This window comes from Solea solea, chromosome 17, assembly GCF_958295425.1.
Source record: "Solea solea chromosome 17, fSolSol10.1, whole genome shotgun sequence".
Lineage (NCBI taxonomy): Eukaryota > Metazoa > Chordata > Actinopteri > Pleuronectiformes > Soleidae > Solea > Solea solea.
The window spans coordinates 20,096,999-20,120,898 of record NC_081150.1 but is presented as its reverse complement, the minus strand read 5'-3'; the positions used below and the strand labels follow the sequence as shown (position 1 = coordinate 20,120,898).

Sequence of the window (23,900 nt, the reverse complement as noted above, 5' to 3'; positions counted from 1 at the left end):
CTTCAGTTTTTCCTCAAGCCTCAACATATGATTTTAAAAGTTTTATAAGTTATATAACTTGAAGAATAACACCAAAAACATCCCGCTTACTCTCGCTTTAATTAGAATTGTACAGATTCTATATAAAACTGTGAAAACAGCTGATACTTAAATTGAATTGAATTTATTTTCCTTCCTTTTGTGATTATCTTGTGCTCCTTTTGTACTTTTTTAAATATTTAATCTCTGTTCAATATTTGAGGAGAAACGGGATTATTGTTTAATCTGTGAGAAACGGTAACATAAGGCTTTTGAAGAGTGTTTAACGAGGCAAAGGCCACGGGGGTCAGAGGTCAACATCCGATGACACAAGCTCAGTTGTGTTGTTTTTGCTGTTTTCAGCTAAATGAGCAGCTGTGATGTGTTCACGGCGACAGGTCGTTTTGTAATCATGGCGTCAGTCCTGCATTAAGAAAGCACAGGGAAGAGTGTTTGTGCTCCTCCTCCTCCTCTTTATAAATGATTCACACCATCCAGAAAGAAACAGCAAGAATCAGCATAAATGTGTTTTTTTTTTTTTTAGTTGGGGATGCAGCATAATCAAGCATCTTTGACTAAAAAAATGATCTGTCTACACACACACACACACACACAGGCAGCATCAGGTGATAAATCTAAATTTAAATGATGCTTGCTCTTCTCACTCTCAGTGAACTCATGCCTGAAAAACAAAAAAAACCGCAAACAAAAGATTCACCTGATTAAATGTCGTTCACGTTCTTTATCTCACTGTGAGACAGATGTTTACCACTCACTCTCCCACACCAAAGCCCATAGAGAAAATCAGTGATTTAAGCTCACAGGGACACAGGAGCTGCTGGTCTACTGCTGCCTCGTGTGGTCACTTTGTGTCACTGATTTTAATCTGAATTAAGTGGTTTACAAACTTCAGTTTAACAGTGAGATAAAGACGTGAACATGTTCTTAACACATCATAGACATAAGCTGTCATAGATTTTATTCGGTTTTCCAACAGGAAAGCACTCACTGTTTGTAAACCACTCACTCTCCCACACCAAAGCCCATAGAGAAAATCAGTGATTTTAACATCACTGCACACAGGAGTTGTTGATCCACTGCTGCCTCCATCACTGACTTCTAATGTCTTATTTTTGTGAATTTGGTATTTTAAGTCCTTTGTTCACATTAATTGCAGTGACACAAAGTGACCACACGAGGCAGCAGTAGACCAGCAGCTCCTGTGTCCCCGTGAACTAAAATCACTGATTTTCTCTATGGACTTTAGTGTGGGAGAGTGAGTGGTTTACAAACTTCCTGTTTAACAGTGAGACAAAGACGTGAACGTGTATTTTTATAACATCATAGACTCGGGGGGAGTGTAGATTCTCCTCTTTTGTTAAGTGGCTAAAAAAAGTCGCTTCATTTGCAGAATCGTTGAACTTTTGTCCTCTCGCTGAGAGACGACTTCTTCTTCTTTAATGTTACACACACACACACACACACACACACACACACAGTAACTGGCTGTAACTGGCACCGAGCAAAGAAACGACACATTGAGCACAAATGACTGGCGACAGTGAAAACAGCTTGTACTCTGTCTCCTTTAAACCAGTTCATTTGCTCCCTGTCGTCTCCCTGTTCTCCTGCTCAACTCCTTCCATCCCTCCCTCCCTCCCTCCCTCCTATATTCTCTCCTTTCTCTTGTATTGTATCCGTCTCTCTCGTTCTCATCACGTCGTCTCTCCTCCTCCTCTTCTCTCAGTCTCATATTGTTTCCCTGTCACTGTCTGTGTTTTCACTCTCACTTACTTTCAGACTCTCTCTCTCACCCTCTCCCTGTTATCTCCCCCCACTCTCTTTATCCTCATCTTAGCCTCCGCTCGCTATAAACTAGATTGATGGCTCAATCCAACGCACATCAAGGTGAGAATTACAATTTTCGCACCAGCGCAGAGACACGTGCACACACACACACACACACACACACACACAATCTGCATTGACTTATTTTCGAGAGACTTCCTCTCACCTGAACTTTATTTTATTAGTTCATAAACCACTCACTCTCCCACACCAAAGCCCATCGAGAAAATGAGTGATTTAAGCCCGCAGGGACACAGCAGCTGCTGGTCTACTGCTGCCTCGTGTGGTCACTTTGTGTCACTGAGGTCAATCTGAACAAAGGATTTCAAACACAGAATTAAAGAATTAAGAAAAGACACTTGAACTCAGTGATGGAGGCAGCAGTGGATCCACAACTCCTGTGTGCTGTGATGTTAATTTCTTTATGAGGTTAAATATCCAGATGCTATTGATAAGCTTTAAAGGCGACATAGAATGCTTGTATCACACATATATGTTAGTTATGGAGGTCTACTTACATATATTAACTTGTTTTCATGGTTAAAAACCTCCTAATCGCTGCAAACGAGCCGATCAAAATATCTCCTCACTGACGCTCTCGTCAGCCGCGCTGTTTCAGACCAAAACCACACCCCCAGAACGTGGACTGTGTTGTGATTGGCCAGCCAACGAGAGCTTTCCTACTGTCCTGTGATTGGCCAGGTACCTGGAAGTGATGTAATAGATAGGCCAGCTTTTAGATACACAGCTCCCCCTCTGGCACGGTGGATGCTCTGCATCTCAGCAGCTACAACAAGAGTAGTTCTTCTTCTTCTGCGGTTGAATGTACGCAACCGGATGTGCCCGGACTAGTGCCCGCACCAGGAGGCGCTACGGTGGTGAGAGGAGTGGTGAGGATTTCTGATGACATCATCAGCATAGGGAAGTGCCGATCTGCTTCGCAGAGCCCAGGAAAACAATACAACACTATTTTCTCAGCAGTGGCTGAACTGTTTGTTCTGAAACTTTAGGGTTTCATAAACAAGGTAATGACGCAGATACACACACAAACGCAGCGTTAATTGGAGCTTCCGGTCTATGTCGCCTTTAATCCACTGGCAGCTTCTTTTTCTTCCTCAAACACGAGACGATTAAGATCAGGTTCAGAATATTTGTCCTCCTCCTCATATCTGAGCAAAATGGACTCTCACTGTATAATAAATCAATAATGCAGAGCGGCGACGCTGATGTAAAAGTGTTACAGTTTCATGTCTGCCTGGTTCTCAGCGCGGCGCTTTTTAATTTGTGTCCTAAAACTGTCACGTCCAGGGCTCGGAGTCAGACAATCCTGTGAATTGTGACCCAGATCTGTCTCGTCAAGTGGACAAATGTGCGTCTGTGCGGCAAATAAATCACAGCTAAGGCGTCTCTAAGTGTCTTTAAGTGTCTCTAAGTGTCTTTCAGTGTCCACCGCCGCGCGGGACCTCGTGTTGAGCCGTCGCTTGGGTTTAATAACAAAACATGAGTCGTCTCCATTAGCACTTCAATCTCCCTGACAGTGATGAGAGTTAAATACTGCTGCTGCTGTTACTGCTGCTGTTACTGCTGCTGCTGCTGCTGTTACTACTGCTGTTGTTACTGCTGCTGTTACTGCTGCTGCTGCTGTTACTGCTGCTGCTGTTACCGCTGCTGCTGCTGTTACTGCTGCTGTTACTGCTGCTGCTGCTGCTGCTGAAGAAGAAGAAAACTTCACTTATCTCTCACACACACACACACACACACACTCAGGTTTGTGCAGCTATTCTTGTCAGGACTCTGCATTAGAAAAGACTAAACAAACCCCTTATCTTTACCCTTAATTCTAAGCCTAAAACCAGGTCCTGTGAGGACAAAACCAGTAAGTTTATTTTGGTCCTCGTAAAGATACACATACAAGAACTCACACACACTTTCTGTCACAGCTGTCTCAGTGTGGACACTCCTTGACCGTTAAGCAGAGTTTTACCTCATCTTTTTTTAAATTGTCTTATTTAATTCCTTCATTTCAAGTTGTTTTTTTAACCAAATTCCTTTAAAGAAAGCAGTCATAAAGCAGAAATGATCTCTATTCACTTAATATTAATAATAAATCTACTGTAAGTCTTATCCCTTACAAAAGCCCTTTAAACCCCCCAAAAAAATTTTTTATGGTCCTCACAAAGATCTTTTTTTACATACCTTTTATATTATTTTAATTATTTATTTGTTTGTGTGTAGGATAGGCCTGTCCTTCATTTTTCATAATTTTAAATTGTATTTTGTGTCTTAATTCCTTAATATCTAAGTTTTTCAAAGAAAATTATCCTCAGTTTTAAACTAAATTATCCCCTAAACTTAACTCTTAACCCTTTAAAAAAAAGGGTTAAAAGCCCTTTAAAGTTGTTAAAATATAAAATGTCCCCACTTTCCATGGGTTTCATGTGTGTGTCTTTATCTGGGTTTAAGACCTGGTTTTAGACTTAGAATTAGGTTAAAGGTTAAAGGTTAGGGTGAGGTGTCATTGACTGTGTGTGTGTGTGTGTGTGTGTGCGTGTGTCCTCACTGAACCGACGGATCGTGTCCTCTTCAGTGTTTGGACGTTTGAAGAGAGAGGAAAAAACCCAGAAAGACTCTGTGCCAGCCTGAGGACACGAGCTGCCAAACTGCTGCTTCACACTCTCACACACACACACACACACACGTGTGTGCACATGCAGATGAGGGTGTGATCCTGCACATAAGCGCTTGTGTGCTTGCGCTGGAGCTCGACAGCAGAGCGAGTTAATCCTGCGAGGAACGGGAAGATGAGGATTTTAGTCTTTCACTGTCACAAGTTCACAACAACTCCTGCGACACACACACACACGCGCGCACACACACACACACACACGTCTATATATATGTCTATATTCAGAGGAGTTCTCAGGAACTACCTGCTGATTTAAAACATTTTCTTTCCACTTCCACAGGAGGATTTTGTACGAGCTGCGACCTGCCTTACATCGTCTCTCGCCCCAACGCGACCGCGGGAGACATTCATAATAACGTGATTATTCTGTAATTAGGACAATAATAAGGAGTGCGGGAGAGTAAACAACATTAAATTACACACAACCCGGTGACAGTTGAAGTGAACTCATATCAAAGTGTTAAAAAAGGGGAGGATTCGTGTCATAATAATAATAAAAAAAAGATAAAATAGCCGCTTAATAAAAGGCTCATACACTTATAATGTCTTAAGAACGTGTTTGTCACTTTATCTCATCATTTAACAGCTTTTATGAGAGGAAAAGTGAAGTTTGTGAACGGTTCTCTCTCCCACACCAAACTCCATAGAGAAAATCAGCGATTTTGGCTCGCGGTGACACAGGAGCTGCCGGTCTACTGCTGCCTCGTGTGGTCACTTTGTGTCACTAAAATAAGTCCAAAAGAAGGAATTCAAAGGCCAAATATGCTGAACAACTTGTGTGAGTTCACTGACGGAGGCAGCGGAGCACTGACAACTCCTGTGTGACCTGTGATGTAAAAATAAAGTGGCAAAGCATATTCTCACGATATCACAGACCATTTGAACCCTGTTGGTCAAGTATATAATAAAGTGTTGCATTTATCTTGAACAGAGGACATCGTCGTTATGTCACATGTCATAGTCACGGTGATTTATTAAATATATTTTAAATATATATACACAGTAGATGTGTTCATCAAATATTACTAAATATTCTTATACCTTTTTCACTTTTTGTGTTTCAAGTTCAATAAAGTAAAGGTAAGAAAGTCGGGATCATTTGTGTGATTTAGCTCAGCGGCTACCGCTAACACGCTGTGGGTGTTTTGCATATAACACACGCGCGCGCACACACACACACACACAGAGTCAGGAATCAAACCATGTCCATAACAAACCTAATTATCTTCAAAAAGGAGCCGCAGCAAATCTGATAATTAATTTATAGAACGATTACGGCTCCGACAGAGGAACGACGTACGACTGCAGCGCTGCTGCTTTTCGTCCTGGGAGATTACAAATTACACCATAATCTACAGAGACGATCGTGTGACGCACACACAGGAGGTAAAATGTTATCTTTTTTTACGTAAAACAAGAATTTTCTTTGCTTTTATATAAAAATAATATGGAAGACAGTTTTTAGGTTTTCATTTAACACATTTTTTTTTTGTCAGATCAATGTGAATTTTTGGTGACGGGTAGACGGTTGCCGGAGTATGTTCCCATTCAATTTTGGTAAGAACCCGCCAACCGATGACGTCACAAACGGTTGTCAAATTTTCCAAAAAATCCCATTCTCTTACAATGGGCAAAACTGTAAAAATAAAGTTAAATATCTCCGTCAACACACATCGGATTTGAACAAAATGTGGTACGTGTGTGCAGGGTCAGACACCCTGTCATACACACTTTATTCAGATTTGATGCAGATTACGGATTTGGCGGGACATTTAATTATAACATGGGGCAAAACAACACTGTAAAAACTTTTTCAATGTTTTTTATTTTTAATTTGAGCATTTTATTTCAATAAATGTGTTTAAACTAAATTTACACTGAAGCAAAACACCTTAAAAATCATGAAAACATCTTAAATCATTCTAAAACATCATAAACGTTTTTCTTACATTGAAGCATCTATTCAAAAAAAATGTATTTCACAAACTTTCTTCTTTAAACTAAATTTACCTTAAAAACCCTGAAAACGTTTCCTAAAACAGGAAACAGCTCAATTGTTTTGAGCCTTTTGTTCATTTGCAGCTGAAATTAAGTACAATCCTCATAAAAGAACACAAAGGAGGCATTAATATTTGATAGTTGAGAGTCTCAGTTTATGAGCATATTTTCTGTTTTACGACCTGAACTGAAAACGACGCATAAAAGTGTAAGAGTTAATGTGGACGACAAGAAAACAGCAACAAAACACATGAACAAAATAAGAGAAAATGATGTGTTTTACGGCACCACAGTGAGATTTGAGTCCAAACTACACAGACACACAGAGACGTGAGTGTAAATACTGAGAAACGACGACAAAATGAACCATTAATGTGACTTCAAAGCCTCTATTGATGCGCGGGGATATTATCCGATTTCTAACCACACTGAGCAAAACTACACGGATACAAAAGGACCAAACTACGATGTTTAATGACGAGGAGGTGAAGAACAACAAAATGTCAACAATTCAATAGCCATAAAAGTATGAAAATTAGACAATAATCAATTTAAGGTCATCATTCATGCAATTGTACTGGATTTATCACCAGCGTGAGCTTTAAAACCAAACTACACAGATAAAAACAGACAAACTTCAAGAGTGCCGTGAAAATATTGTAAAACAACAAGAAAAATAACAATAAAACAACAAAAAAGAGCCATTAATGTGACATTAAAGCCTCTATTGATGCAGTTTTGCTGAATGTATCACCCGAGTGAGCTACACAACAGCAAAAGAGCACAATAACAACAAATAAAGAGCCTTTAAAACAATAAAACAGTGACATTAATGTCAATTTAAAGTCATAATATATGTCATTTATGTGACATATATTATAGTGATTTTTTACTGGATTTATCACCAGAATGAGCATTAAAACTTAACTACAACAACAACACGTAACAAAACTACACAAACGGGGCATGAGTGTTTGTTTTAAATGATAATTATCACAGTTTACGGCGTAAACGTGAGTTTGAATGTCGTCACACACGCACACACACACACGGAGTAAAGGTGTTGTACTTCACCTGGCTGCTGCTGCTGTACGCGGTCTCTCCCGGTCCGGGTCCCGGTCCCGCTCCGGGTCCGGTGCCGAGCTCCGGCAGCCTCCTCCGGCTGAGCACCAGCAGGTAAACGAGCGCTCCCAGCCACACCAGCACCGCCACGGCCACCGCCAGCCTCCGACACACGCGCTTCATTCTCCGGCGAAGAGGAGGCGGCGGCGCCCGCAGCCCCGGTCCTTCTGTCAGCACGAGCTCATCATGTTTCCCGCGAAACAACAACAACAACAACAAACAACAAAAAAACACACACACACAGGAGATACTGAAGAGGAGACAGAAGCTGCTTCAACCGAGTCACACTGTCAGTGTGTGTGTGTGTGTGTGTAGCTGCTGACGGTGAAACACTGAGTCTCAACTCACACACACACACACACACACACACACACACAGAGAGAGAGAGAGAGAGAGAGAGAGAGAGAGACTGTGTGTGAGTTCAGGACCCTCCTGAGTGTGTCAATGTTAACAGAGTAGAGCGCCACCTGCTGACACACACACACTGTACTCCTCTATCATTGGGTCAATCATCTGTCCTGCTCTTTAACATGTCACACTTTTAGATTATTGTAGATTAGATTAGATTAGATTAGATTACAGTACATGATTTAAAATTAGATTATTTTGGATACAATTAGATTATTATTGAATATTTTAGATTAGATTATTGTAGATTTTTTTAAATTACATTAGATTATTGTAGATTATTTTAGATACAAATAGATTATTTTAGATACACTTAGACAATTGTAGATACACTTAGATAATAAAGAAATCTTGAATCTAATTGTAGATTATCTCAGATTAGATTACATTAGATTATTTTAGATAGAAATTGATTATTTTAGATAAAAATAGATCATTGTAGATTATTTTAGATTAGACTGGATTAGATTAGATACAATTAGATTATTGTAGATTATCTCAGATTAGATTACATTAGATACAATTAGATTATTGTAGATTATCTCAGATTAGATTACATTAGATAATTGTATCCTATTTTAGATTATTTTAGATACATTTTGTTTTAGTTTTAGATTAGATTAGATTAGAAAATGTCCCTGGGTCACAGATTAAAACAAAATAATAACAAAATTTAAAAAGGTATTTTACATTTTAAAATCTGTCAGATTAATGTTGAAAAACATTACTTCCATATTTTCCTCGTTAATTATGAGAAAAAGGAAAAATGATGGAAACAGGAGCTGAAAAGAGACAGATGATGAAAACCTTTACATTTCCACCTGCTGTCCTACAGCAACATCTGCTGTTCACACGGAGTAATGTTTCTAATGATCAGTCTGTGTTTGAATGATCTTTCTATAAAAAGATATAAGCGTCACACTGACATGATGTGATAGTTTAAATTAAATCTAAAAAATAAAATATTTTTGGCTCATTTACAGTTGTTTTGTGTCATTAATGTCATTATTTTTGCTTTTCTTTGTGATGAAAATATTCACTTCCATTAAGCAGGTTCTGTTTTCATGGCTTAATTTGTAAGTTTGTCCTTCCGTGAGCAACTTCCTGTCTGCAGTTTTTTTTTCTTTGTTGGATCAATGTGAATTTTTTGTGACGGGTAGGTGATCACCCAAGTATGTTACCATTCAATGTCGGTGAGACTCCGCCCACTTATGACATCACAAAGCACGATCAAACTTTCAAGAACTCCCATTCTCTTATAATGGGCAAAAGTGTGAAAATAAATGATAATATCTCTGTCGAAACTCATCGGATTTGAACAGAATTTGGTGCACATGTGTAGGATCAGAAATCTTACAATCGGACTAAATTTCATGTGGATTCAATCCAGATTAGCAGGTAAAATTGTTTATGTCATGGTTGGTTAATACCAAGTTTTTATTTGTGCTTTCTTTTCCTACTAGGAAAACTACACTGTTAAAACTGCCAACCTCTTGGATATGGAACATTTTTGAAAATATTTTTGATTTTTTAAATTGAGCTTTTTCAATTATTTTCTTTCAGTACACACAGTTACAGATCCTGGTGTTCATACGTCCGAGCAATCTGTTTAATTTTTGTTTTAGTTAGATAAAGATACAATGTGCTGAATTCTATTAAAATTCTATTTATTATTAACAAAGTTTAACATGGTTTAGAGTGGTTTATGGTCATGATTATTCTTTTTTATTTTGGGGGGAAATTTGCGATTTTTTTTAAAATACAAAAATTGATAGAATTAGATAAGATTACATATTATTGTAGATTAGATTTAGATTACTTTAGATAAAATTAGATTGTAAATAAAATTCAGATTGTTGATTATTTTAGATACAATTAGATTATATTACTTCATACCATTTTAAATGATTTTAGATACAGATTATTGTAGATATCTTGGATTGGATTATTTTAGATACAGATTATTGTAGATATCTTAGATTGTATAGAACAATTGATAAGCTTTTTATTTATTTTTTACTTTCACACAGTGAACATGAAGAAAAACACACACACACACATCCTCTAATCCAGTTTATTTTCCTCAGCAGAAAAATGGAACACGATAAAATTAAGAGAAAAAAGGACAGAATTATGGTCTTGCTTTTTTTTTTTTTATACATTGAACTAAATATGCCACTCTATGCTATAGGGTGTAAGTAACTCAAACTGATATAAGGTTAAATAATTTGCTTTTTAAAAGGTACAGAAAGATTTCTTCCATTTCTCATTTATCACTCGAAAAAAAAAAAAAAAAAAACAACAAAAGTTTTTGTCAAATATTCAAATATCAAAATAAGAACCAGCCGCAACTTTTTTTCTCCACCAAACTCCCTTTATCCTTCGCTGTGTTCTCATTGGAGAAGACGGGAGGGGGCGGAGCAGAGGGGGGCGGAGCAGAGGGGGAGGTGACTGTGAGAAGGGGCGATGACGTGTGCATGAGGATTAGCATAGTTGGGTAATGTGTGTGAATGCGTGTGAGTGAGTGAAGGGCTGTACGCATGAATCAACGTTTCAGTCATAGCGAGAAAAAAAAAACTTCCTGTTTGTGATTCACACTTCCTGCAAAGTCAATTTTATTATTATTAATAACAATAATAATAATAATAATATAATATGATAATGACTGTAATATGCATACAGTGTTTTTTAATCAAATTTCAAAATAAAATCACCTTCACCCAAAAAAAAAATCAAAAAAGTTGATTTTAGTGGAACAGCCCTTTAAGGACGAGATGAAGGGAAATATATTTTTTAAGAATTTACATGTCATTTTTCTCCCGCCGAGAAACGCAGAGTCATCGTTAGACAAGATCAAAAATAATAATAAACATGCGTGTTAGTCGAGCTGATTTCATCTCAATACAGTTATTCCCGAGCAGAAGTGAATTAATCCCCAATTATTTCTTACTTTTGACGAAGTTTAGCCAAAATTTTTCAAAAACAAAACTTGCAGTTTTACTCGCCGTTACTTTTTAAATTTTTCATAAAATTTCTTCTTAACCAGCACTTGGTTAACTCCTCACACGTATCAATATGACATCACCGATCCTTTTTAAAGATTCTCGTCGCAAAAAACTTGATTCTACCTCCGAAAAAGAACAGAAACACACAAACAAACGCTAAGTAAATTAATAAATTATAATAAAGTATTTTTTAAGGGGTAGTTAAGTGATTCACGTGATCAGTTTAACTCGGGGGGGGGGGGGGGATTTTGGTGAAGAACTCCTTCTTTGATTCAGTCGCGTTTACCCACAATGCACCAGGAACAACAGTACCACTCATTAAATTGAAGAAGAAAAAAAGAAGAAATCATAAAAAAAGAGGAGGAGGAGTTTGGAAAGGAGGAGAAGAGGAACTGCTACACAAGAGAATTCTTCTTGACTTTTAGTGTGTTGTTGTTTTTCAAAGTTTGTATTTCTCTTGTTGTCAACAGTCCGTGTGTGTGTGTGAGCAGAGGCAGGGGTCGGCTGTATTTGTCCTCCACGACGATGACGTCGACAACAACGGGGTTAAGACGGAAAATAATCACCATGACGACCATGTTGGGAAAAACAAGAAAGAAAATGGAACCATCCATGTACAGCCTGTAGGGGGCGGTGTTGTGCACGGAGTGGGGAAAAAACGTGAAAAAAGAGTGAGGAAGGCGGGGTTACAGGTTTGAAACTCCTCCCCCTTTTGGATGACAACCTGAGGACTGGTGGTGGGTTAGACCTGGACCCCTTCACCCGTGGGACAAAAAAATGGTTTCTTCCATAAAAATCAGAGCGTGATCAAAGAGGAAATGAGCGTCTTCAGAGGATTCTTCCTCTGAAGACGAGGTGGAGGCGGGGTGGGGGCGGGCATAAGGCTGTGTGTGTGTGTGTGTGTGTGAACATGCGAGATACTGAAAACGTCGGCCACAGCGCCCCCTGTTGGCCGCCGAGAGCTGCCTCGCAAACCAGAGCCGAGTCCAAACAGACTCCGGGGGCGGGAAATCAGGGCGACGACAGGGTCGAGCTGAAGATCCAGAACTGTCGGGTCAGATGCAGGGTGTTACGACCACACCTCTTCCTCTTCTTCCTCCTCCCTCCCTCCCTCCCATTAGTCATTCCTCCTCCTCCTGATGTAAGCGCCTCATCTCTAAACTAGGTGGCTAGTCACGGCGTGGTGTGACCGATCAGGAGCACTCCTCCCCGATGCGTTGGCACGAGCGGCCCACCTTGCGGTCCAGCTTCACCATCTTGAGGACAGCCTCCTCGCGTCCGCGGCCCAGGTGGTCGAACAGACAGTCGTGTTGCTCGGGGAGACGGTGGAGCATGCAGAAGACATAGCCTGGTGGACGGGGGACAGAAAACGGAAACGTGAGGTGCGGAGGAGAGGAAGTGGCCCCCTGCTAGGGTCTTTAACACGGAAACAGAACTTTTCACTTTTACGATCTTTCCTCTACGTTTCCATAAAAACAAACAAACAAAAACAAAAAATAAAAAACGTCTTCACACACTGTAGTACATATACCAGGCCTGTGTGTGGCGCTGTGACTCCAAAGTAATACACCCAAAAAACAGAAGAAGACGTCTAGTGACTAACGTGCGTAACTGCAAGATGGTGTGCGAGTATACCGCAAGATACGATTTGGCAAACACTTAGTGTAACGCGATATACTGAACGTAATTTAGGCATCGTGATAATATCGTATTGTGACTTAAGTATTGTATTGTGACTTAAATATCGTGATAATATAGTATTGTGACTTAAATATATCGTATTGTGACCTAAAATTAATATTGTATCAAGACTTCAGTATCGTATTGTGACTTAAATATCGTGATGATATTGTATCGTGACTTAAATATCGTGATATCATATTGTGACTTAAATATAATATTGTATCATGACTTAAGTATTGTATTGCAACTCAAATATCGTGATATCATATCATGACTTAAATATCGTGATAATATCGTATCGTGACTTAAATATAGTATCGTATTGTGACTTAAATATCGTATTGTGACTCAAGTATCGTATTGTGACTCAAATATCGTGATATCATATGACTTAAATATCGTGATAATATCGTATTGTGACTTAAATATCGTATTGTGACTTAAGCACCGTGATAATATCGTATTGTGACTTAAGTATCGTATTGTGACTTAAGCACCGTGATAATATCATATTGTGACTTATATCATTATATATCATTAATATCATTATGAGGTTTATTTAAGATTTCCAGGTTTTCTTTATTCTTATAAATCTATAAAAACGTACAAATATAAACAAACTCTAGTTTAGTGTCATTTGTGGGATAAAATTATTCATTTCTTATGGAAACGTATTTGTTTATTTATAGAAATATGGATTTTTATCGTGTGTTCTCTTAAAAGTAAAACATTGTCAAGAATCTAAATGTCAGAATAAACATAGAAAAGTGTGTGTGCGTGTGCACTGACCGCAGCGGCAGGAGCCCAGTTCCTGCTGCACCAGCTCTAGTTTGGTTTGGCAGCGATAGCAGCGTCGACGGTTCTTCTGCTTGGGCGTCCCGCGGCTCTCCTCGCTGCTCCCGTCTTTCTCGTCTGTCCGAGGCCGCTTCTCTGGCGTCTCCTCGCTCTCTGAGCCCGAGGCTGAGCAAACAAAACACACGGCAGGATTAATGGTTAGTGCTCAAAGAGGTCACGTGCGCGCACGCACACACGCTGGGGACTGTACCTGATTCTCTGGGACGTTTTGTGGGTGTGCAGAGTGAGAGTGTGCCTGTGGCTGTTTCTGTGGACGACACGCCTGCACATGGAAAACAGGACAGAAACGTGTCATTCCTGCACCAAACATCCAAAACCACCGTCACACAGTGGACACACACACACACACACACACACTCACACTCTCTCTTAAGTAAGTACTTAACTTAGTTCTGTGTCAAAGAGTTGAATATAAATGTTAAAATGCTTGGAAAAATATAAAAATGAACCAGACACTGTGTATATTTCACAAACATAACATTTTGATTTAACATTTAGTTAAATACAGAAGAGAGGAAGAGAAGGAAGCAAAGAAGTGAGGAAGAGAAGGAAGTAAAGAAATGAGGAAGAGAAGGAAATAAAGAAATGATGAAAGAAGGATGTGAGGAAAGTAACAATGGTTTAAATCCAGTGGACATTTGTCTACGTTTAAAAATGACGTACTACAGCTTCAACAAAGTAAAATGTACGATCTCTTTACAATCTAAGATGATTTTGTAAAAGCACTAAAACAATAAACTAAAAAAAAACTCAAAGTTAAACAAAGACAAAGGATTGTTTCTCACCTTCCCGCTGTGAGCCAGGACACGTCGGCGAGGGCTCTTCAGTCGACGGCTGCTCGGAGCCGGAGGGCGGCGACGACGATAGAGACTGACTACTGCTACTGCTCGTCTCGCTGCTGAACACGGACGATTGGCTACTCCCAGTGCTTTGGATAGGTTTGGAGGTGCAGTCGTCACCTGGCTGCTTCTTCTGGATGTCTGCGGTCGAGGACACACACAAAGACACAGAGAGACAGAGACAGAGAGAGAGAGAGAGAGAGAGAGTGCGATTAGCAGGAAATGAAGAATACAACATTTACTTGTTTAAAATTAAATGAAGACGTTGTCGTTTTGAGGTTTGGGAAACACACTTTACACCACTTTGTCACATTTTTGAGACTAAATGAAGAAAAAAGTCAAAATATTTAGTTACAACCTTCCTCGCGTACCACGTCCAAGCGCCACAGTTTGAGAACCATGGGACTAGCCAATTGAAGTGAAGGCAAACCTCGGATAACCTCAAAATACCAATATTTTAATTAATAAATGAAGGCGCTCTGAAGTAAACAGACGCTGCCAGTTTCACTCGCCGGGGGTCACCACTTCATGTCCCCACACGGTGGCGCTCAAATGAATGAGGAGAAAGTTGGCTGAAGAAGAGGGAGTTTATATAACGGTGGAGAAAGTACCTGGAACTATTTTTAGTATTTTGACTTTGACCTGTGTTCTCTTACCTTTTGAATAAATAGAGGAATCCCACACTTTTAACTTTTCACATTAACATTTTCTTCAGACAGATATCGCTCTATGATTGTCTCTCTCTGATTGTATGTTGATTAACGCAGAATTGTTGTATCGCATGTCGTATCTCGAGGTTCCCTGCGATTCCCTCGCAGCGTGTTTCGTTGACGTCTGATTTACAGCTGCAATTTTCGTTATCGATTAATCTGTTGATTATTTTACAATCGAATAGTTGTTTTGTCAATAAAATGCCTTAATAAGGCTGTTCTCTGTTCTGACATAATAACACACTGTGTCTTCATGCTGCATCTGTGCGAAACTCACAGGAGCAAGTTGTTCTGTTTTTAATGTTTTTCGTTTTTTATGGAGGACGTAGTAAACGTCCTCTCTGATATTTTTAGATTTAGCGCAAATATCATCATTATTGTTATCATCATTATTGTTATTATTTTTGATAAACTTGAGCGGCTACTCCGATGTACGTTTTTAAGGAAAGTGTGTTTTTAAGAAGCTCAGATTGAAATGAGCACGTCTGCCAGTTGAAACAGGACTCAGCGAGAGACTGGACTTTGAACCCTGACTGCAGAATTATCTCAGATGTTATTGATCCGTGAGCAGATCGTCTTTACTCCGGGGACGCTTGACCGAGGTCGGCCAGGGATCTCCGTGTGGGTTCATGTGCATCGTGTCTTTTCTGACTGATACTAGACTCCTGACATACTGGTTGCCATGGACACCGACAGTGGCTGTCGCGCACCCTCACAAATGGTCTTCCCCAAACAGACAGGAGACGAAACACTTGACATTTTCAAACTTTTAAATCATCTTTTTTACATTCAAGGACTTTTGTGACTGAAAGCTGTCGAGAGACAAAGATTCAGCAGAGGATTCTGAACTTAGAAAATCCACAATCCTGTTTAGGAACTATAACGATGAATGGCTTATTATATACATTATTATCATCATCATCATCATCATCATCATTATTACTACTACTACTACTACTACTACTAATCAAGTACTATGTTCATTGTCGACTAATTTCATAACCAATTGAATAACAAAGTGATAATATTATATCTTGACTAAAATATTACAATAATATCATATAGTGACATAAATATCGTAACTTAAATATTGTGATAATATCGTATCGTGACTTAAATATTGCCAAAATATCATAATAATAGCGTATCATGACAGGAGCTCCACATACAGCTAATTCTCTCATCCCAACACATCATTTCTCATTGGTACAGTTTTTATTCTACATTTATCAAACGTTGAGACTCACCAGCAAAACATTTGGAGCAGAGGTTCATGGTTTTGCTGGACCTGAGGGAACAAAAAAAGACAGATATTTTTTATTGACTGACTCAAACAACGTTTTCTGACACAATCTCAAAAAGTTAAATGTGTTTAAATGTCAAAACAATTATCACTGCGTTAAATATCACATTTTATATGCAAATGAGTCTCTGTGTGTCTGGAGAACAGTCCAAGGTGAACCCAATGTCGGCAGCATTTATTTGGGGGGTTTGGGGACAGAAGTAAGGAGGATGTGGAGGAAGGAGGCGGTAATGCAACTTTACCGATGAAAAATGTCGTAAAACACCTACGATGAGGAAGGAAAAGAAGATGTGATTGACTTTAGCTCTCCCACAATTCAACAAAACCATATTTTGCGTAAGGGGTGGACATTTAGAGCAAAAGTACTCTTGGAATTATTTGAATATTGTAAAACACCAACATATAGACACGTTATGGTTACATATATGGTTCTGCTGAAATTCTTCCTGCTATAAGGGATTTTCCCTCCTCCATTGTCTTTAGATGTTTGCTTAGTCTGGCAACTGTAACATTTATCTCTAATATAATAACAACAATAATGTTTAGTTTCAACCACACCCTGAGATAGTATATCAGGGGTGTCCAAACTTCAGACCTTTTTTTTTAACCAGTAAAAGTTACACACAAATGCATGGTTTTAGAATGGCACTCAGGAACTCCTTAACAGCTGAGCTAATGAGGACGACACATGACCGGGGACGATTTTCTGTCCCAGTCCGTCCCTGGCCATAAATAAGACATTATAAAAGCGAAACAAAATCTGGTTGAGGGTCGTGATTGGCCCACGGGCCGGACCTTGGACATGCCTGTAGTACATGTTGTGATTTGGCACTTAACAAAACCCTTTTTTAACTTGGATGTCTACCAACAACACTCCCAATTTCAACATTTTTGTGAAAGAAGAAAAAACAAAATATGGAAATTAGATCCATCTTCTGGAAGACAGTAGGTTTGATTTCTGTGGATATTTCTACACATGTCAGACACGAACACAGGCAAGAGCTACACTCCTGCACGTATGATTTAAATCAGCCACAAGGATTTTTTTGACTAGGCTTTCCGTATCTACACAACACCGCCACCTGTTGGATTAACAGGAAACCTATCTATGCCAAACAGAGGAGAAATGGTAATTGTATCATCTGCGAATGGAATGATTGTGTTAGTGGGGTGTTTGGACTGTTGTGGACTGAGCAGAGCTGAGGTGCTGCTGTGCTGAGGGTCAGGCTTGTGGGGAAGTGTGGCAGGTCAAGTCTCATTGTCTGTGTGTGGGTTGGTCAGTTAAGTCCTTTGTCCACTGACAAAGATGTTTGCTGAGACCCAGGTCCTTATTTATTTAAGGCATCCCCAGTGGATCAGTTTACGCTTTATGCTATGGACGGCATTTCTAGTGTTAAGTACTACTCAAATATTTTGATGCTATTTTTCTTCAAATATTCTAATCCAAAATTTTCATCACTTCTGTGGAATCTATAGCGTGAGCAACTTCAAGATGTAAATGTCTGTAAACAATCTTTAAGTTGACCAAACTAGATAGATCCTGCTCAGGGGTCGCGTTAACCGAATATTTTCCGTCATTGACCGTTTTTTTAAAACGGTGACGGAAAAATCTGAGAGCCATCCGTCATTTTGACAGATTGCAATTCACACCCCTGACCACTTGGTGGTGAAGAGCATATTACAGTAAGTTGAAAGTAGAAAAGAAGAAAAATGTCACGGCATTTGAGTGTCAGAAGTTTCTTTAAAAAGCCCAAAAACCTATGTTGATAAAAGAGGTGAAAAAAGAGGGATAGATGCAGATGAAGGACAAACCCAGCCCTTGGCCTCAGCGGAGCAAGGAAGCGGCAGTAAGGAGGTTAGACGAGTTCAGTGGGAGCGGGAGTTCTCCTGGCTGAGGAGGGCGGATAGAAAAATGTTGTGCGACAAAATAAAGATTCCCATCGGAGAATCTAAGCATAATTTCTGACCTGGACACCGTACTCAATGCATCTCGCTATCCTTGTAGTGCTGACAGCGTGTTAAAGAGCTATGGACAGGAGGCTTTGGAGCGCGTCTGTGACCGGTGCAGCTGATCCACTGGTGCAGAAGGAGCGCATGTTGCGGGATTTTCCTACCACGCGCAACTACGCGCAAGCAGGCACGCGATTTAAGTCCATGTGGACCAGGAGGAAGGTGTGAGACTGTGCGTTTAGGCCACAGGTGAACTGTTCATATTCCACTGCAATATGAACAATGCAATTGAATATGTCATTATTATCATTTAAAGTGACCGGTAAAAATGGATTATGATGGGATTTTTATGACCCTGTCAGTCAAAATGACAGACAACGAAAAAGTCTAGCGCAACCTCTGATCCTGCTGCTCCCACCTTTGTGATAAGATGTAGCACAAATTTGGTCGTCATTGTTTTTATAACCCAATATTATCGGCACAATATCAGCTTTACAATATATTATCGTATTTCGGCAAACACCAATATCAGCTAATATGACTAATGACTACAGCAGTAGGCTTAAGAGGCTGCTAGCTCCGTGATGTCTATGCTGGCGTCTAGAGCTGAAACAATTCATCAACGTAATGGTACCTGGTCTTGGACTTCAGCAACATTTGCAGTCGCTCCAAACGTCAAACTCGTCCACCATCAAACTTTAACGATACATGTTTTCTACATTTCCACCCTCTACATTTTTACAGAATCCACTGTAAAAGATTTACTCAGGTCAACTGTTCCATAGCAACAATCCCAAAACCTCCATATCATAACGTGCAGATAAAATCAACATGTAATTCTTTTTATAGCAGTTCTGCCTGCTTAAATTTAGGGGCTGTCCACAAGGGAAATGGGTTTAGGTGAATGCGCATACTTTTTATGTCAGAGAGGCGTTCTGTCTACGCGGAGACTGTGTTTTAAGGGAACAGAAACTCCCAGAGTTTGGGAAAACAGTAACATCATATTCCCAGCTCTCTCTTGCGTTGTCATTCATAGTCTTGTCTTTGGAAATAGTTTAGTTTGACAGTTTTACCAACTACTGTCAATGACAGACACTAAATATCACTATCATTTTCAGACCTTCCACAGGACAGTTTATGTCCAATACTTCAATACTAAAACTGCAAATTTAAGCAAATCACTATCACTGCCTTTGCCCTTCTGTGGCCCCATTTTGGAGAGAAGTTCAGGAGGTTCTGGTCTGGAATCTGCTTTCAAAAAGAAAATGTATCTAAATTTTTAAAATGATGTATCTTGGAGATCTGATTTTGATCTGTTAAATATGTTGTTAGCGGGACGCAAAAAGACTCTGAGCAGAAAATGGCTTCAGAAAGACAAACCGACAATAAGTAGTTTTCCCCCCTAGGCTTCTGGATCGCTCTGTCGTGTTCACACACTACAAAACACGAGGCTGGCTACTTTCTGTCAGCTCTGAGTCCTGTCAATAGTCAATAGATGCTGGAACTCCGTGGGTTATTCATGTCATTGTTCCTGCAGGAGCTATGTGACTAATGCGGCAGGACGAGCCGGCACAGACTGTTTTCGCCTTCACCAAGAAGCCACTGTGGTTTTTTTGTTTTGTTTTGTTTTTTTCATAAAACCTGGTACAGTAGTCTCTACACCAGTGAGTCACCCAGATATCTCAGCCACAAATTGATTAACTACTCTAAAACACACACACACACAGTGCTCAAACAAAAAGGAACAACTCATTAGGACTTTGTTTGTGACCCAGATCTGTCGTCTTTCCAAATTTGGGCTACAGCTGCAAACACAGACTCATTTACAACAAGATCACTCAGAGAGGACAGACCACATCACCTGTGGTTTTTACAAACCACTGGATCCAGAAGAACTTTACCCACTCATAGCTGGGACTGTCTTACACAAACAGGACAGAATTCATCGTGATCTGTGAAGACGTCGCTAAGATAAACACACGTTAACTTGTTCAATGGGACTGAACCGTCTGAAAATCGGTCAGCCCTAATTTCAACCACCACCAAATCTATAATCTAGATCCAGGTGAAAGTTTGGTCTGAATCTGAAAACACAAACCAATTAGATATACATGTTTTATGATTATAATAAATAGGGATTTAGGGAGTGCGTATATTCTTGGGAACAACAACTTGGGTCATCACGGAAATTCAGAGTGATCGGACAAAAATTGTAGATGGGGAACTGCTAAAAGGAGGAGGTGTGGAGGTAAACATGCCACATGGTATCAATGAAAACATGGGTGTCAACAAAAAGGCTGAAACGTGACAGGCTTCAAAGATCACGTTTACGACACAACTGTTGGAATTCTCATGCTGCTACAGGTGTGTCGACACCGTGCAGCTCCAGAGTCACGTGACCACACAACAACGTCAACGCACACTTCGAGTATTCCTTATTTTCCCCACAGGGCAGAGACCAGATTATCAAACTAAAATCAGCAAAACAAAGCCTTTTGAAGGCCAATTCTTTATGGGTTTTACAGATATTATTTGTAGGGCAAGTTGTCTTTCAACTGGAAGGTTGTGGGTTCAATTCCTGGCACTGCTAGTCTATATGTGTCCTTGAGCAAAGACACTTAACCCCATGTTGCAGCGTGTAAATGGGTAAAGAGTAACAAATACAGTTAGAGGAAACGTAGTGCAGCTAAAGTACAAGTTGGCAGAAATATAAATGACAAAGTACAGATACGTGAATTGTGTACTCAAGTACAGTAACAAGCATTTTGTGGTCATTCTGAGGTTCATGAAGACAAACATCAACATTTTCTGACAAATTATAGACGACGTGATTAATCCAGGGAGAAAGAAGTTGACAGATTGATCTCATGTGAGCTCCAACAAAGGAATTCAATCCTTCAACCTTCTTCAGGGAGAGAGAGAGAGAGAGAGAGAGAGAGAGAGAGAGAGAGAGAGAGAGAGAGAGAGAGAGAGAGCGAGAGAGAGACCTTGAGTATCAGTGACATGTGTGGGGACAGTAAACCAGCAGCCCCAGGCCACAGCCCATCCTGCTAACACACACGTGCACGCGCACACACGAGCGTCAGGTGGGTCACTGGTTCCAGTTTGCTGACATACAGTGAAGGCAGGTGTCGACAATTGTAAAAAACATGCAGATGTCCATAAGTAGATTACCAAGTTAAATGTCAACTATTTTGGTTTTTTCAATATTAAAAACAAGGTTTCTGATTTTTTTTTAGCTTATTAAACGTGAATATTTTCCTGGTTTCTTTGCTCATCAACAAAAAAAAAGATTAAAAGTGAATTATTTTTTAGTTCGTGGACAAAAACAAGACATTTCACAACATCATGATTTCCAGGTTTCAACATTTGACAGAACAAACAAGTACACAATTAACAGAGACAACAATCACTAGATCAAACAATCAATTATAAAAAAAATGATCATTAGTTGTGATTCTTATATAGTTTGTGGTCAAAGAACATTGTTTTGAAGTTCGGGAAAACCAGTGGACATTTTCAGACATTGTACTTGATTAATCGAGATAACAATCAACACGATAGTTGATTATGAAAATAAGTGTAATTTGCAGTCCTCATATGGTTTGTGGTCAAAATAAGACATTCTGTGGATTTAACGAGTACTAAATTAAACAACAGATTAATAGATTATGAAAACAATGCTCGGATTACATCACACAATTACTTGTAACATACGATTCACTTCAAATTGATTCCACCATGATACAATGTCCCTTAATAAAAATCGCACTGTAGCTCATGTATCGCGATAACGTATCGAATCGTCAGAGAGCTGTTAGCTTTTAACACTCACGGGTTAACACTCAGGAGATCCGAGTGAATCACATCCGGTATGCAACACACATCCACCACTTGACTCGACCCGAGTGTTAAAAAGGTGTTAAAAAAACCTTTAAACCCCAGTTTCAAATGACAGGGCTTGGATTGAAACGGGTCCGAGGGGAGTAAAGAGGCGAACCGGTGCCAGTGTCGCTTTTTCTTCCGAGGCGCTTTAAGAGCACAAAACAGGGGGCAGATTTTTAAAAAAGGGAACCTGCTGGCAATAAATCATTTTCTCTCTCGGGTACGTCACCTCCTGGCTCCGCAAAAACACACTTAAACACGGGCAGCGGCGGCCGCAAACGCCGCGGCAGCTGTCGGAGGCGACGACAGAGGCGTCGGGGGCTTTAAAAACGGCGGAAAATGTGGCTAGTTTTCCGGCTAGCAGGTTTATTTATTAGCTAACTTCCCAACCCCCCACCCTGTCTGTCGGCCTAGAACAACAACAATGGGGGTTTGAACGAGGTGAACCCGTGTGGAGCTTATTTTCATCCACATTCCCCCCGTCACATTTAATTAAATACAATGTTAAAAGGTTAAAACTCACCCCCAAAATCCACAGGGACACCGGGGAGGTAGACTCGGAGGTTTGCTTCGTTCACTGGTGTCTCCCATGACTTCCAACACACACACACACACACGCAAACACACACACAAAAAGCCCGATATGGACACGCGAGGCCGGGGATGAGACCGGGGCCTGCTCCTTCTTCAAGTGAGGATGGGGTGGGGGGGTAAAACCCGACTCCCAAGTTAGAAAGACAACAATATAAATGTTCTTTTTTGTCTTAAAGTCCACACGCGGGGGGGAAACAGGCGTCGTTTCGTCCACAAAGCGCATACAGCTTCCGCTAAACGGCTCAGTTTGAACTGGAAGAATTGAGAGGCTCTCAAAGCTCGATCAGCTGGACGTTCGGAAGAGTCGACCGAGGGCCGAGAGCGCGGGGGCGTCCCGGTGTCTCGCTCGACGACGAAACGCACCGAAATATCACCCGACGTCCACGGGAGCGGACGGAACGCACACGGCGGGTCGTTAGACGCGTGCGAGGCCACGGGAAAATAGAAAATAAACAGATTAACGCGAGGCCTTCCACTCCGAACACTCCGGGACCACCCCTGCTCCTCCTCACACGTCGCTGGCACCGAGTTACGCTGGGCCCGGAAACGCGTCCATCAAAGCCAGAAATGTCAATATTGGCCAAACGAAAACACATTCATGAAAAATACGACAGCGAACGCTACTAAATCCCGTTTTTAAAACCTCAAACTTGAACACAGTCACGGCTCTAGACGCTTAAAATGAGCCAAAAATCGACAATGACACGCTTTGATCACTGTAATCCGTTTTTACCAGATTACATTAAAGGCTTAACTCTCCTGGAATGAGCAAAATAAAATGAAATCAACACAAATTGTATCGTATTCTATTATTTAGCAGTGTTTATTTGTAGAAACTGAAGTTACGTCCCATAAATATGTTTGTGTGAGTGTATCATTGATTTAGAACACGAAAAAAGAAAAGTTGGTTTTTTTTGGGTCACCTTTGAAAAATTCTGCGTTCCATGGTAACTGGGAGTGACGTCATCTCCGAGTTAATCGCATTCCAGTTTGGGG

At 40.2% G+C, this 23,900-nt stretch overlaps 2 protein-coding genes across 3 annotated transcripts in view; both read right to left on the bottom strand.

Moving 5' to 3' along the window:
• Window positions 1–8,022, bottom strand: part of galnt14 (UDP-N-acetyl-alpha-D-galactosamine:polypeptide N-acetylgalactosaminyltransferase 14 (GalNAc-T14)) — a 95,671-nt gene extending 87,649 nt beyond the window's left edge. Inside the window, exon 1 of the mRNA XM_058614208.1 lies at window positions 7,625–8,022. Coding sequence (XP_058470191.1) covers window positions 7,625–7,795 — 171 coding nt within the window. The 5' untranslated portion in view covers window positions 7,796–8,022. The remainder of the gene's footprint in view (window positions 1–7,624) is intronic.
• Window positions 8,023–10,140: 2,118 nt separating this feature from the next.
• zfand3 (zinc finger, AN1-type domain 3) lies at window positions 10,141–23,498 on the bottom strand. Of its 2 annotated transcripts, XM_058612716.1 has the most exons (6): window positions 22,834–23,480; window positions 16,420–16,460; window positions 14,409–14,603; window positions 13,814–13,885; window positions 13,558–13,728; window positions 10,141–12,433 (listed from the first exon to the last, which is right to left on the bottom strand). In XM_058612716.1, the coding sequence occupies exons 1-6, from the start codon at window positions 22,899–22,901 to the stop codon at window positions 12,279–12,281; spliced, it is 702 nt and encodes a 233-aa protein (XP_058468699.1). In that variant the 5' UTR covers window positions 22,902–23,480; the 3' UTR covers window positions 10,141–12,278. The 2 variants fall into 2 exon arrangements, with proteins under 2 accessions (XP_058468699.1, XP_058468700.1); XM_058612717.1 differs by lacking the exon at window positions 13,814–13,885 and having other exon boundaries at window positions 22,834–23,498.
• Between the last annotated feature and the right edge of the window lie 402 nt (window positions 23,499–23,900).

Excerpts from the sequence above, each read along its gene's own strand:
- zfand3 (XM_058612716.1), bottom strand. The coding sequence starts at position 22,901 with ATGGGAGACACCAGTGAACGAAGCAAACCTCCGAGTCTACCTCCCCGG. Across the intron at positions 13,729-13,813 it reads AAAACGTCCCAGAGAATCAG|CCTCGGGCTCAGAGAGCGAG; the intron begins GTACAGTCCCCA and ends TTGTTTGCTCAG. Across the intron at positions 12,434-13,557 it reads ACTGGGCTCCTGCCGCTGCG|GCTATGTCTTCTGCATGCTC; the intron begins GTCAGTGCACAC and ends CCCGTCCACCAG.